The sequence below is a fragment of the Capra hircus genome, chromosome 9 (assembly GCF_001704415.2).
Source record: "Capra hircus breed San Clemente chromosome 9, ASM170441v1, whole genome shotgun sequence".
NCBI lineage: Eukaryota > Metazoa > Chordata > Mammalia > Artiodactyla > Bovidae > Capra > Capra hircus.
In genome coordinates, this window is record NC_030816.1 from 35,391,583 (window position 1) to 35,408,414 (window position 16,832).

At 35.5% G+C, this 16,832-nt stretch overlaps 1 protein-coding gene across 3 annotated transcripts in view; it reads right to left on the bottom strand.

Moving 5' to 3' along the window:
* GRIK2 (glutamate ionotropic receptor kainate type subunit 2) overlaps positions 1–16,832 on the bottom strand; it is a 727,083-nt gene that overhangs the window by 254,296 nt on the left and 455,955 nt on the right. For all 3 annotated transcript variants that reach the window (XM_018053124.1, XM_018053125.1, XM_018053126.1), the window contains exons 7-8: positions 13,519–13,662; positions 10,017–10,124 (exon numbers count right to left, since the gene is read on the bottom strand). In XM_018053124.1, coding sequence (XP_017908613.1) covers positions 10,017–10,124; positions 13,519–13,662 — 252 coding nt within the window. The remainder of the gene's footprint in view (positions 1–10,016; positions 10,125–13,518; positions 13,663–16,832) is intronic.

Below are 16,832 nucleotides of genomic sequence, written 5' to 3' on the forward strand. Positions count from 1 at the left end.
ACATGGAAGCAATCTAACTACTCATCACAGATAAATAGATAAATAAGAGATTTTATATATATATATATACATATATAATGATTATATACATATGTATATATATTTACATACTCTCTCTCACACACACACACAGACACACACACACAAACATGCAGGGACTGAACCTGTGTCTCCTGCTTTGGCAGGCTGGTGTTTTACCACTGAGCTACCAGGGAAGCAACAATGTAATTGGTGGGCTGCATATTTTTCTGTTAACTAGTGCATCTATTCTTTCTAAATAATTTGCAAACTCAGGTTTCTCAAGGCTACATGGAACATGAATAGTGGGCACTGAGTTTTTTCAACATAGCAGTTTTCTTACGAAGTGTTACAGGCAGACAGTTTTTGCCTTCATTTACTTCACCCCTTCCAATGTTAGGGCTTCCCAATGGCTCAGTGGTAAAGAATCCACCTCAATTGCTGGAGACACTGGTTCAATCCCTGGATCAGGAAGATAGCCTAGAGAAGGAAAAGGGAACCCACTCCAATATTCTTGCCTGGAAAAGGCCATGGACCGAGGAGCCTGGTGGGCTACAGTCCATAGAGTCACAAGAAAGTTGGACATGACTTAGTGACTAAACAATAATAGTAACACAATGCAAAGAACTCCTCAGTTGATGACTTTTCTAAAACTGCCTACCAGTTAACATAAGTCTGAAATTTCACCACTTGAGAACTATAGCATTAATATGAGAACAAGAAATCAATAAGTATATAATGATCTTACAGAAAGGGGTGAATAATCTAAACATAGATTTTTTTCCATCACTGATTTTTATTTTTGTTTAAAACAAAGTCTAAACATAATTAAAGAGTTAAGAGACAGGTGATACTTTTGATTTTTAAAATACAATTTGAATCAATGAATTTACTCTAATATAACTGCGATAACATTCAATTAAGGGCCATTGTTTTGCAAGGATAAAAAAGTCATTCAGTGATGACTGTGAACTCAAATCAATGCATTATAATTATGTTTAGTACACATGCATGCTACTTGCTAAATCGCTTCAGTTGTGACTAACTCTGTGACAGTTATGAGGCAAAATAATAACTATAAATACACTGAAACACTGAAAAATATCATTAGTTATGAAATTTGGCATGTAATGATTCTTTGTGTGACTCAGACAAAAACAGTTAACATCTTCAAAGACAGACACTAAGTTTGGGTCCTTCCTAGGATCAATTTTTGCTTTTCAAGAAGCAAATGACACATTTACCACAGGTGTAAAGATTGTTGGTCAACATCATCATTATCATTGCTTTCCTAAAGGGAGGAAAATAAATCTTAGTTCCTAGGAAAGTTAGGAGTCATTGTTGCCATGGAGACCAAGTTGTATGTACCAAGTGTCATCAAAGAGAGAAAGATAAAAGCTGCTACGCATTATGTGAAGTTGCTCAGTCGTGTCCAACTCTTTGCAACCCCACGGACTGTAGCCTACCAGGCTCCTCAGTCCGTGGGATTTTCCAGGCAAGAATGCTGGAGTGGGTTGCCATTTCCTTCTCCAGGGGATCTTCCCGACCCAGGGATCGAACTTGGGTCTCCTGCATTGTAGGCAGACGCTTTACCATCTGAGCTACCAGGGAAGCAAATGCTATGCATTAGGTGTTTACAAATCTATTAAAAAAAAAAAAGTCTTCAGTGATCTCACGTAAATTTTCAGATTTAGATACATTTTGGGGTGCAAATCCATTCAGATATCTTTTCAGTTCAGTTCAGTTCAATTCAGTCACTCAGTCATGTCCGACTCTTTGCGACCCCATGAATCACAGCACGCCAGGCCTCCCTGTCCATCACCAACTCCCGGAGTTCACTCAGACTCATGTCCATCAAGTCGGTGATGCTATCCAGCCATCTCTGTCATCCCCTTGTCCTCCTGCCCCCAATCCCTCCCAGCATCAAAGTCTTTTCCAATGAGTCAACTCTTCGCATGAGGTGGCCAAAGTATTGGAGTTTCAGCTTTAGCATCAGTCCTTCCAAAGAAATCCCAGGGCTGATCTCCTTCAGAATGGACTGGTTGGATCTCCTTGCAGTCCAAGGGACTCTCAAGAGTCTTCCCCAACACCACAGTTCAAAAGCATCAATTCTTCGGTGCTCAGCCTTCTTCACAGTCCAACTCTCACATCCATACATGACTACTGGAAAAACCATAGCCTTGACTAGATGGACCTTTGTTGGCAAAGTAATGTCTCTGCTTTTTAATATGCTATCTAGGTTGGCCATAACTTTCCTTCCAAGGAGTAAGCGTCTTTTAATTTCATGGTTGCAGTCATCATCTGCAGTGATTTTGGAGCCCAGGAAAATAAAGTCTGACACTGTTTCCACTGTTTCCCCATCTATTTGCCATGAAGTGATGGGACCGGATGCCATGATCTTCGTTTTCTGAATGTTGAGCTTTAAGCCAACTTTTCCACTCTCCTCTTTCACTTTCATCAAGAGGCTTTTTAGTTCCTCTTCACTTTATGCCATAAAGGTGGTGTCATCTGCATATCTGAGGTTATTGATATTTCTCCCGGCAATCTGGATTCCAGCTTGTGTTTCTTCCAGTCCAGCATTTCTCATGATGTACTCTGTATAGAAGTTAAATAAGCAGGGTGACAATATACAGCCTTGACGTATTCCTTTTCCTATTTGGAACCAGTCTGTTGTTCCATGTCCAGTTCTAACTGTTGCTTCCTGACCTGCATACAGATTTCTCAAGAGGCAGGTCAGGTGGTCTGGTATGCCCATCTCTTTCAGAATTTTCCACAGTTGATTGTGATCCACACAGTCAAAGGCTTTGGCATAGTCAATAAAGCAGAAATAGATGTTTTTCTCGAACTCTCTTGCTTTTTCCATGATCCAGTGGATGTTGGCAATTTGATCTCTGGTTCCTCTGCCTTTCCTAAAACCAGCTTGAACATCAGGAAGTTCACGATTCACGTATTGCTGAAGCCTGGCTTGGAGAATTTTGAGCATTACTTTGCTAGCATGTGAGATGAGTGCAATTGTGCGGTAGTTTGAGCATTCTTTGGCATCGCCTTTCTTTGGGATTTGAATCAGAGGGGTTTAATGATTCTTCTGACAAGACAAAGTTCAACAGTAAAATTTTATATAGACATTACCATTCTTTCTTTAAAAATATATATATTCTACGAAAAATTTCTTCAAATGCACTTTGAAACATGTTCTCTTCCTGGAACATATATATTTGTAAACTCAGACAGGCATAGTCTCACTACTAATTCTTACTCTTTCCATATATTATCAAAATATTTCAGTTTTTATAAGAAGTCTATGGATTGTTGATAGCAGTTTCTCTACATGTGGGTAAAAAAGCAAGTAGTGAATATTCAGAAAGCACAGATTTTAGAAGCTGAATCTTTTTTTGATAGTAAAATATAACAAATTCAAACTTTTACAGGTTTGCAAATATGGGTCATCTTGATTTATGTTATTTATATAAATTCTTAGTTTTGTAGAAACTGGCAAACACATATTCCATAAGATGGCTCTTGATAGCCACTTTTCTCTCTCAAGATTGTCCCTAAGGGGGCTGATTTTATTCTAAAAGCATGCTGAGGCTTAGTTTGATCTTTGTGTTTTTTCTAGATTAATACAATATTAATAAAACAGCCACATTTCAATAAGGATTTATTAGGCTTTTCCACTGAGAAGACAGAACATTCTATTCTCTAAGTTCTATTTTAATATATTAAATATCACATTTAGGAGACTATCAGAAAAATAACCAGAATAGAGAGGGCAAGAGAGGTACATAATTATGATTTTAGTTTAACATTTCTATTTAGATGAAAATAAAAAAATCCATTTAAATAACCAATAAAATATAATAGCAAGAGATTGATTTTTTTTTCTTGGAAAGCTCATGATATACATAGTTGTCACAAAGAACATTCAGTAAGAAAATTCAATCAGGTGGTAGAATAAAGCAATTTTATTATTGTACTTATTATTGTACACAGTTTCTTGGAAGGAATTCTTTTTAAAGTCTAAGTGTTTTTTTAATGGCCTTTAGATAGCTCATTTTGCAATGGAAATGAACCATTATCATGTACTGTCATCAACTCAGTTCAAACCTATTTTGTGTAAAACCCTCCTAACTTTTTGCTTTAAACAGAATCTTTTTGATGTCATATTCTAAGAACCACCTGAATATTTCTTAATATCTATTGCCATTAGTCATGTTTTTGTTCCATCTGAAACTGGTCTTTCCTAAAATATAGCTAAGTCTCAGAGTACAAGATAAGTAAAGTCAAACCATTTCCAATCGTAAATTATATCATAGTTACATATCCTTTAAAAAATCTATTAATTTTATTGTCAGTTATGAATAAATTTGTATATCTCCAATGTAGTGCCCAGGTGAAGGGTCTCCTGGTTATAATTATAGCAAAGGATGGGGAGGGAAGTAGATGGATTCTAAACGTATTTTGAAAGTGAAATATACAACCTGATCTTTGAACAATGATTCAAGCTGAGAAAATCATTTATTGTAACTTTCCTTTTTGTACTGTTATTAATCTCAATTGTTGTTCAGTCACTAAGCTGTGTCCAACTCTTTGCAACCCCATGGACTGCAGCATTCCAGGCTCCTCTGTCCTCTATTAATAATCTCCTGGAATTTGGTCAAATTCATGTCTATTTAGTTGGTGGTGCTATCTAACCATTTCATCCTCTGCTGCCCTCTTCTCCTTTTGACTTCAATCTTTCCCAGCATCAGCATCAATCTTTTCCAGTGAGTCAGCTCTTTGCATCAGGTGGCCACAGTAGTGGAGCCTCAGCTGCAACATGTCCTACCAATGAATATTCAGGGTTGATTTATTCAGGATTGACTGGCTTGATCTCTTTGCTATCAAAGGGACTCTCAAGAGTCTTCCATCACCCAGTCCCAAAGCATCAATTCTTTAGCATTTACCCTCCTTTATGGTCCAGCTTTCACATCCATACAACACTATGGGAAAAACCATAGCTTTGACTATATGGAACTTTGGAGGCAAAGTGATGTCTTTGCTTTTTAATATACTATGTAGATTTGTTATTGCTTTCCTTTGAAGAAGCAAGCATCTTTTAATTTCATGGCTGCAGTCATTGTCTGCAATGATTTTGGAGTTCAAGAGAGTAAAATCTATCACTGCTTCCACTTTTTCCCCTTCTATTCACCATGAAGTGATGGGATCAGATGCCATTATCAATACCAGGCTCTTAAAGAAACTGTCCTAGCATTGCCTGAGGGAAACAAAGTCATTTACTGTCTTATATCCTTAATCTTCCTCCTCAGTTTCAGAGAAAGGACTGCCATGTCCCAAGGGCTTTTTTTGACAGATGTGGTTGGATGTGTATGCAGTATTCTTGACCTTTCTTATATCTGACCAGGTCCACCTCTGAATGACTACAGGAAGGAAGAAATTAGCACCTCCCCTCCGGAAGCTGACCAGATCCAGGAAATGTTTAACTTTACCTCCTCCCCTTTCAGTATAAAAGAATTCTGATCTAACTCCTGGCTTTTTGAATAAAGACATTTTTTCTCACCCCAATTAAACCAATAATAATAATAATAATAATAATAGATGTGACTGCTTGTTTATGCAGTAAAGGTGACCCTTCTCAGACCATGACTAACTGGGATGGGTTCTTATCATCAAGGTCCCTGGCGAGACAAAGGAGAAGGAATTCACTTTGATCTGTGATTCCTAGATAAGAGGAAAGCTGTATCCAGAGTAGCATTTTAACCCCAAGTTCAGTTCCATGAATATGTCCTACTTCTCTCTGTTTGTCAGAAGTATACCTGTTCCTTCCTCCACAGGAAGCTCCACAGTCACAAATATCAGAAGTATGTATTATACTGCCATTAACTATTTTAATCCTAAGATTAACATTTGAGAAAACAATTCAAAATATACCTGTTTAATATTCATACAAACAAGACATCTTTATTTTAACATATATGACTGTCCAATCCTTTTTATAATTTTATGAATTCATTTGTTATTGGCAGGCTTTCTTCACTAGAGTACAACCATTGTAAAGACATAAAATAGATGTTTATTGAATATTTGTTAGGGAATTAAATGAATAAATAAAGTCAAAGATGACAAGAATCAAAAAAGAACGTAGCATGAGCAGATAGGATTGAGGATAGTTAAAATTCCTAGCCTTACTCATATTAATGTAGTATTTTTAGGTTCTTTTAGAGACCACGATATCTTTTTCTTCATCCAGTACAAGAGGGAAGTCCATTTCTCTCAGCCTTTTTTGAGATGGGGAATTGGGCATAGTGAAGTTGGGTGGAAGGATGAAGTTCATACACTTGTGATAGAACTGGAATTGTAATTTAAGTCTCCTGAATCACCATTTATGAACCCTTCAAACTGTGAACTCTATCAGTTTAGGAACTCTGTCTTTTCATCTATGAATTGGTAACTATACTATTTAGGAAAATACAAAGGTAAAATCAACAAGACTTATGAGCCTTCAGGAGGCAAATATTGCTATTACCCATGATATAGCTGGAGACACTGTATTTTAGAGGGAATAAGAAACCTGTTTGTAAATAGTAAATGGTGGAACAAACATTTGAGCCCAATGCTATTTGAATTTAGTCCTTGATCTATTAATCAGTCTACTAAATTAAAAAATGAATATATTACACTGGTTTCTCTGGTGGCTCAGATGGTAAAGAATCTGGCTGCAATGAAGAAAACCTGGGTTCAATCCCTGGGCTGGGAAGATCCCCTGGAGAAGAATGGCTACCCACTCCACTAGTCTTGCCTGGAGAATTCCATGTACGGAGGAGACTGGCAGGCTACAGTCCTTGGGGTCACAAGGAGTCACACACAGCTGAGCAATTTTCACTTTTCATTCCTATAATTTCAAAGTCAAGTCTGCCATAATGGCATTTCCAAAATATTTCCACTATTTGGAAAATAGTGACTAAACTAAAATACTGACTAAACTAAATTCCACTTCCCTCTTTTAGCTGATGACTTCATGTACTAATTTTCAAAGTTTCTGAAACTGTTCGATGTGAACTCTTAGTTCCTTTTCCCTATAGCTTAACTTCACCCACTCTCAGACTTTATCTGTCTTCTCAGGAGATTTGTGCCAATTTCATTTTAAAGTAAATTTCCTTTCCTAATTTTTTTTTCTCCAGTGTTTGATTTCTAGTTCTATAACTAGCTCCTTCCAGTTTTGCCATATAGGCACCACCATTATCCCTTAAAAAGAGTCCCAATAGTCTGCTCTTCTTTAAACTAACACTGATGAAGGTTCAGTTAATACCATCTGTCTCTGTGTACTCTAAATTATACTCTCAGAAGAGTTTCATGGCTTCATAGTACAGTTATTCCAAACTATATCTTCCCAAGCAACCCTCTTTGAATTCACAATGTATACATTGCAAATATGATTGCAAATATCTTGACAAGGTGTTCATGGTATGACACAAACCAGCATTTTAGCTCTATTTCCCACTTCTACAGTATGTGAGAGAATGTGTGTGTGTATATAATATGTGTGTGTATATATATATATATATATATATATATATATATATATATGGCTCATGCTTGGTCGTCCAACTCTTTGTGACCCCATACACTGTGGCCCTCCAGGTTCCTCTGTCCAGGAGATTTACGAGGCAAGAATACTGGAGTGGGTTGCCATTCCCTTCTCCAGGGGATCTTCCCCACCCAGGGATTGAACTCAGGTCTCCTGCATTGTAGGCAGATTCTTTTACCACTGAGCCACCTGGGAAGCCCTATGCATATATATATATAAATCAAATAAAATATTAAGTGTATATAAATTATCAAGTGAATGTATATGCATATGTGTGCTCAGTCGTATCTGACTCTTTGTAGCCCCATGGACTGTAGCCCATCAGTTTCCTCTGTCCATGGAATTTTCTGGGAAAGAATACTGGAGTGGGTTGCCATGCTCTCCTCCAGAGGATCTTCCCAATCCAGCGATCGAACTCAGGTCTTCCACACTGCAGGCAGATTCTTTACCATTTGAGTCACCAGGAATCCCAAGAATGCTCGTGTTGGTAGCCTATCCCTTCTCCAGGGGATCTTCCCAACCCAGGAATCAAACTGGGGTCTCTTTCATTGCAGGTGGATTCTTTACCAGCTGAGCAACCAGGGAAGACTGTGTACATGTACATATATATATATATATATATGTGATCAAATGAAACATTATCCATGTCTTTCCTATACTATTACATCTTTTTGAAATTATTCAATTTCTACTAATCTATAAATTCTCTATTATTCTAAGATAATTCTAAGAACCTTGTGTGCTGTGATATACTTAATTATACTCTTATCAGAAATATTCTTTCATTACTCTTTTGAAGCTTAAAACAGATTTTCCATTGTATTTACTTACAAATGTTTGTTACCTGATCATTCTATATAAAAAGCCTCTTGAGCCTCTTAAGGATAAGGACTACGTGTAATTAATTTATCAAAACAAATTTTCAAATTTCAGATAAGAACACAAAATACCAATGAAATGTCAAGGCAACATGTGTAACTCACATTATTATACTCTGCTTACCAATAGGATAGATCATAACATATACCTGGTAACTATTACATTCAGGGTATTTCTATAATTTACATTTAAGCCTGAAGAAACCTCTAATATTTTCTTTGAGTCTAAAATAGGACTGGGTCTGTGGTAACATGAAGAGCATCACCATTTTTATGTTAATGTGTTGAAATATAGCTAGTGCTTGAGGCTCATCCTAGTGACCTGAGTACTTCCAAAGAATAAGGTAATAGCATTCCCAGTAAATACTGAGATTAGTCCATATGAGCTGACTGCACTTCACTGTTATCAGTTCCAGCCTTGGGTATCAACTGATGTTCTCAACCTTGGAAGCAAGGTAATTAGGAAGTGACAGTCTCACAAATATTTTAGTTTCAGTTTATTATAAGATTCCTGATTTTGCATGGTCTTGACAAAGGATACAACCAAACTCTCAATGAAAAGAGGTAATACTCCTATTAATTTTACTCATCAATTCATCATGATATACTTGTCTTGGTGACATTAAAAATATGCGTTTTCTCTCTCCTACATCATTTAATCAACATTTATATATATATTGTTTAATTTCAGGCTAAAAGACCCCTTCTGTTGATTCAATTTCCTTCTTTAGTTTCCATCTATGAGTGATGTTCCATGTTCAATTGTTAGATGAAATATAACAATATCTTTAAAGTAATATTATCTCAAACTTTTTTCCTAAAGTTCTTATCAAAATATCTATTTTAATTCATAGCTTTCAATAAATCCATCAAAAATATCTAAAATACATATATTAAAAAATATAAGCGAACTTCTATTAAAATGTTCTAAAAGTAGAACACACACACCCAAACTCTGTACATCACCTCAGTTGTATAAATAAAATCAAGGAAGACAGAGTCAGTGTAATGTGTAGCATTCATGTTCATATCTCATTTACTTGTGCACATTAATTCAGACATTTCTCTTGAATATGACCCAGCAGTGGAAACATGTTTTAGTATTTAATTGTTTTATATGGTCTGCTCTAAGTGGGAAAGTCTACTATGCAGGCACATGTAATTATAAGCTACATATTCAAAGACTCATACTATACCAAATATCTTCTATAAGATATAATTATCTTATAGCTAATTAGGATTATATTAATACATTAGTATACCTTACATTAAATTAAGATTATATACATTATATGCAGAGAATCAGAAAAACCTGATGAGAAAATAAAAACATAAAATATCTTAAAAGACATCTTTATCCTTGAGTTCTAATTGCCAATTATTATGTCCAATATAATGAATTGAGAACAAATTTCTTAGAGTTACTCAATAAATTTAAAAGTCAATGAAATGTGACTACAACAGGAAATATTTATTTCTTCATTAGGATATGTTTATTTAATAATTAAAGTAAATAAACTGAATGTTTCAAGTACCTTTTCCAGACCTTCTTCCTTGAGGCTGATCACATCCAAATCAAAATCTGTTCGCAAGCCATTGGTTTTGTTAAAAGTTATTCTGCCTGTGAGGCCTTCCCAATGTGCCTGTGGGGAAAACCAACCAACAAACAAAAACCATAGATTATTAAATATGTAAAGGATGAGAAGATAAACCTTTTTTTGTACAAGGAAAAAGAAACACTATTTTTGTTACTTCTCATAAATTTACATTGCTGCCCATTTTTAATAATTATCATTTTATTATCTTCTGAACCTTGAAGGATGTTTCTTCCAAATATGCTATCCAAGTCTCAGCAAAAATTTATTGTAAATTTTTCATTTTAAATACTACATTTGTCAGGTATAACCTTCCTTTATGAGAAACTTGTGGCTTATATTGTAAATAGCAAATCTCTTCCAGCAAAGTGAGAACTTGAAATAGTAAATATCTCACTGGGGATTACAACTGCTGCTGCTACTGCTAAGTCGCCTCAGTCGTGTCCAACTCTGTGCGACCCCATAGATGACAGTCCACCAGGCTCCGCCGTCCCTGGGATTCTCCAGGCAAGAACACTGGAGTGAGTTGCCATTTTCTTCTCCAATGCATGAAAATGAAAAGTGAAAGTGAGGTCGCTCAGTCGTGTCCGACTCTTCGTGACCCCATGGACTGTAGCCCACCAGGCTTTTCGTCCATGGGATTTTCCAGGCAAGAGTACTGGAGTGGGATGCCATCGCCTTCTCCGGGGGATTACAACTAGAAATACTATTACAAAATACTACTCCTAACATCAAACTAATACAAAATAAATATTTTATTACAATTAAAGAAACTGAATCTAGAAAACATTTTGTTATATTACTTCAATCATACACTTTATACTTAGAATAATCAACATTGCTTTATTTTACCCTGTGTGATACTGGGAGAAATGTATCAAAATTACTTCACATCAATGTACACTTCCTATAGGAGCATCTTTTCAGGTAGAAAGAGGTGAGAATATCTAGATACACAATGGATTATCCCTCAAGAGTGAGCAAATATCTAGGTTTTTTAATACAAAAAGATTTCTCATTCTGCTGGCTATATAGCCCAAATTAGATGTTATATATGTCATTTGCAAGTAGCTTGGAAAAATAGTTACATGTGAAATTTTTAAATAATGTAACATATACTCATAATTATGTTTGAATATATACTGAGACTCAAAAGAGGTAAAACCCAGTAAAGGGAACATTTCAAAAAGTATTACAAATGGATATAATTATTACTACATTTCTTAGGCTCCATGTGTTCCTTGGATACTTATATGTAGAAATTCTAAAACAATTTTAGGCTACTTGAGGTTACCATGTGTCAACAGTTGTCCAGTAAGGAAAGAAAACATTTTTTAACTTAATTTTTTCCAAAGAAAATAATTGTGGGCAGTGAACAAAAATCTATAGAGTATAAAAATAAGAAATGGGATCAAGAAGTACAGAAGAAGTTGCGAATAGTCACAGAAATCTGGGTTAAAGACAGCACAAGGAAATGTACATCAATGAAACTGCGCAACTAATAAAACCAATCACAAATTAAATTCTGAACTTTTCAGCAACCAAAGCAAAGAAGAAAATATGATGAAAATACAAGATACAAGACCCATAATTTAAGACACATCAATTACCCAGGAGAAACAGCTTTTCCCGGTACTGAAACCTGACAGAAATCTCTCTTTTTGGTCTTCATAAGAGAGACCCTATGTGATTTAGTGGACAAGATCCTCAATAACACCCTCCAATGAATACAATAGCGAATTCAGTTTCTTACAGGGCTGTTTGACACATGTCTCAATTGTCAAGTGCTTCATTCAGAAAAAGCTCTTCTTCAGCTAGCCAAACCAGTGTGCTATGTCAGCAATCTTCTGAGACTTAGTTTTACACCAGAACTAAATGCAGAATGTGGAGTAATAAGAGAACAATATACTGTTACAGGAATATCATTCCACCTATCTCAGAGTTCAGTAATAATTAGACAAGGAACTCATGAATATTCTTTGCCAAGGTCCTGATGATTCTTAATTATGATTCTGTGTGCACTTTTATTTTCATGATAAATAATTTATTCTATGATGAGCTGATGATTTCCTTTAAGCAATAAATGAAAAATCTTATATATGGTAATAACAGCTGTGACTTTTCACAGTGAAGATTAAATATTCATAGTTAACCTTTCATATGAAAACTCATAAGTCAAATGTCCTTTAATAAAAAATAAAAAACTGCTGTATCAAATAAAAAATATCCTTAGCTGACAAAGGTATTTCCTTCATGAGAAGATGCATAGGAAGAATATGTGTGTGAAGTAAATGTGTGAGTTTGCATGTTTGTGTATGATATTTAAAAATTCTCCCTTTTTATCCTTACTATAAGCAGTGGTCATGTATGGATGTGAGAGTTGGACTGTGAAGAAGGCTGAGTGCTGAAGAATTGATGCTTTTGAACTGTGGTGTTGGCAAAGACTCTTGAGAGTCCCTTGGACTGCAAGTAGATCCAACCAGTCCATTCTGAAGGAGATTAGTTCTGGGTGTTCTTTGGAAGGAATGATGCTAAAGCTGAAACTCCAGTACTTTGGCCACCTCATGCGAAGAGTTGACTCACTGGAAAAGACTCTGATGCTGGGAGAGATTGGGGGCAGGAGGAGAAGGGGACGACAGAGGATGAGGTGGCTGGATGGCATCACGGACTCGATGGACATGAGTGTGAGTGAACTCCGGGAGATGGTGATGGACAGGGAGGCCTGGCGTGCTGCGATTCATGGGGTCGCAAAGAGTCGGACATGACTGAGCGACAGAACTGAACTGAACTGATGAGCATACTTGGTCTTAACTGTAATAGACATAATTAGAAATGATACATTGCCATAAAAATGGTTATACTATGCAACATGAAGTAAACTTTGCACTTTTATGACTATATATTTTGTTTTATGTTAATACTAATACAATTAAAATAACTAGATGTTATACTTAGCAACCATAGCTCTAAAAAGTAATTCTTGAAAATGTATAAATTGGGTGTAATTTAGTGTCGTGCAAAGGGCATTCAAGTTAAAAATTTATTGCATATTTTGTGACCTATGTTACAAATATTCTTTAAATATCTATTTTTCCACATAAATGAAAAATAACACAATCGGATATGACTGAGCAACACAACAACAACACACATAAAGATTCCTAAAGGTGAGGGGCAAACATGTCATAAATCATATATCACTGATTCTCATCTGTTCACACAATCATAGATGTTTTGTAGAAATTCATTTATTTATCATGTAATTTTTCCCTTTCTTCCATATTATTTAGTAAAAATGCTAATTTTGCTTGTACGGGAAAAATAAGAAAGCTTAATTTAAAAGATACAAGTAAAAGATTACCTGTGCGGGAAACTGCAATAATCTCAATTCATTCAACTTGAGGACAAGTGAGACAGAGCAGAGGCACTTTTCCTGACTCACCTCTTTAATTAGGCTCATGAAGCGGGTCCCAAAGCGCCAGGGTTTGTGTCGATTGCACTGTAGGGAGCTGACTGTCATCTGGGGAAACTGCTGGACACCCACAGACACCACGTGCACAGCGTCATACATAAGAGCAGCATCAGTCTTAAAATGAGAGAAAAGGAAAAGTGGCATCAATACAACATGGGAAACCCATGATAGCAGGTTTGTAAGTAGAGATAAAGAACGAGTGAGAGAAATAAATACCCAGTTTTTCTTCATGTAAGGGAGAAAACAATATTTCCACATGCTGTGGTTCTCTTAAGGCAGCTACTGTGATCAAATCCCTACATGGGCTCCATTAGCACATCTGACCTACCCTCCCTTTCCTGAAGTGATAACATAATTTCATATCATCCCACTGTCTCTGCTTAAGTAGGAAATGTGTGCAGACATGCATTATTTCATTTTTTGTCCCACCCTTTGTCTCTAGCTTACTCTGTTCCTCTATACACGTGTGTGTGTGTGCACATATACAAGGAATGCAAATATGAGCATTTTAATGGTTCCTTAAATTACATATTGTGTATAAAAGTAAATGAGTAAATAATTTCCTTTCATAGAAAGAAACAAGAGATTTGAAGAGATTTACCTAAAAAGCTTAAAGATAAACCCTAATTTTTCTTGCAATTCAGCTTTTCAAAAGGTTCAGTCTCAGAAATGATGATACAGTTTTGAATCTCAATACATGTGTTAATCCCTTTTCAAGAAACTAAGCTTAATCCCCTGTACTGTTTTCTTTTCCCAAAATTTCCATATGAATAAAAGTTCATTTTGGCTTCTCAAGCAAAATGAATATGAATTCTACTGTGTTTGCACCTGCTCAAATGACTGGCCACTTTAGAGGTGAATGATAAAAAATAAACTGTTTATAAGTCATAAGAAACCAGAGGCTCAGGAACTGTCAAATGCTGTGTTAAATGGACCCTCACATTGTGTTTGACGGATCTATGCCAGGCTCACTACCTACAGAAGAGAGCCACGCTGACAATGAGGGTAGCAATGAACTTTGGGCCATCTGCTTGGCATGCTTTGGAATAAAAGCATATATTTCCTCTTCTCATTCACACAATTAGTGAGCTGTGAAATGAATTCCAAAATGAATAGGAACCCTGTAGATTATAGCGTTTGCCACAATACAATACGAAATGAGTACACACAGTAGCTTTCATGCAAATGGATCCTCAGGAACTTAACCACATAAAATGGAAGGCAGCTAAAGAGCCCAGTGCGATGACAGAACATAATAATAATACCATTTTATAGTTCATAAATCTTTGGGGAATATAGCTCAGATTCATAACCTTCGTTTGGTAAATACCAGCTGACTACTTTCGCACACTGATGGCTGCAGAGTGAAAACTAGAGGAGTGGTGTTGATACAGGCACATATCATGAGCCTGAGGATCAGGCTGATATTTATCTTTGGCCTGAGTTAACACTCAGAGGACATATCTCATACACCACACTGGTTGTTGTAAAAAAAGTTAACAAGATATGAAAGATATGTTTGATTTTAAAATAAAATGAATTTTTTAAAAGTCACTATCAACAAATGTATAGAGATATGAACACTTTAAGAGACTGCTAGAGAGAAGATAAAGGGCAATTTTGCAAGTTGCACCACAAGGGAATTTTTAAAATATCCATGTTCTTTTTAGCTCAGTAATTTCTCTTTCTGGAATTTGCCCTGAGAAAATAAAAGATAAGAACAAAAGCTACACACAGTATTTGTTTTAATAAATAACAAAAAGTATAAATCAATAAATGTTCACAATAAGGAAACAGAAAATCACACTGATACTTCATATAACCATTAAAATTCATGTTTTAAAAAATAATCATTTAGATGAGAAACTGCATGTGATATAAAGCCAAGTGTGAAAACAGATTATACAGAACTGTATTTCCAGCATTTGCGTACTTAACATATATGCTATTTAACTTATTTCTCACAATAATAATTTAACAAAAATACTGATATTGTATCCATTTTACAAGTAATGAAACCAAGGCTAAGAGATGTTATGTAACTAACAAAGTCATACAACTAAGAAGTGGAGAGGTCCAGATTCAAACAGCCTCATTGGTCATAGAAAGTATTCTTAAACATCACACTGGGCATATTATGTGAATAAAAATAAGTGAAATTAAAGGGAAGAAAATACACTAAAATGATACTACTGATTACTCTTGGGAGATAGCAATGAGTAAAATTTATATTTTTCTCCTTTATTTTTTACAGTTGTTTTTTTTTTAAGATAGAGGTTTACTAAATACCATTGGAATTATTTCCAAGATGAAATTTTGTCATATAATAGCTAAAAGAACACAATCTATGATGCTCCTGCTATCCTGCTGGGACTTACTGCCTTATATGATCTTAAGTAAGTGAAGCCATTCAGTCATGTCCGACTCTTTGCGACCCCGTGGACGGTAGCCTACCAGGTTTCTCCGTCCATGGGATTCTCCAGGCAAGAATACTGGAGTGGGTTGCCATTTCCTTCTCCAGGGGATCTTCCCGACCCAGGGATCAAACCCGAGTCTCCCACATTGGAGGCAGACGCTTTAACTTTGAGCCACCAGGGAAGATATATGATCTTATGTGACCTATATGAAAATTCTAGAATAGTAACCTTATCTATTAATGACAACACTAGGAAAGAATTTTACCTAATTAAAAATTTGAAAATGATTTTTTGGTACATAATTTCAGCTTCTGGATCACAGTGTATACTAGATGACAATAAAACCATTTAAGATCTGTGATTTTAAATGTAATTACAAAAAGGAAACTATTAAGCTATAAGGTAAAGATAAGTATTAGAGAAAAATCATAGTTAAAAAGTTGCTGTTTAAATATTTTCTTGAATTTCCAGTTTAAAGTATGTTGATTTATTATAAAGTAATAAACAGAACTTCTGAAACTACTCTCTATATTTTCATCTGCTTAAGGTGCTTTTTTCATCCTACTTTTAAACTAGTTGCTTTATGTGATAATATGGAATTGTTTTCCATTTAGACTTAATATCCTGTCAGACTTAACTTTACTATCTTCTTCACAAAACTGTACATATGTAAATTCTTTCAACTTTGAAAAATTTTGAGAAAGCTCCAGCTTATCAAAAATGTCTTTCTTATTTTCACAAGAATGCATATACTTGACAATTCGCCTTAATTTAGTAACATTAGTAATGTTCACTCAGTATTTACTTTGTGTGAGGCACTTGCCCTAAATCATTGCCTTTAATTCTTATGACCATCATGCAGTTGAA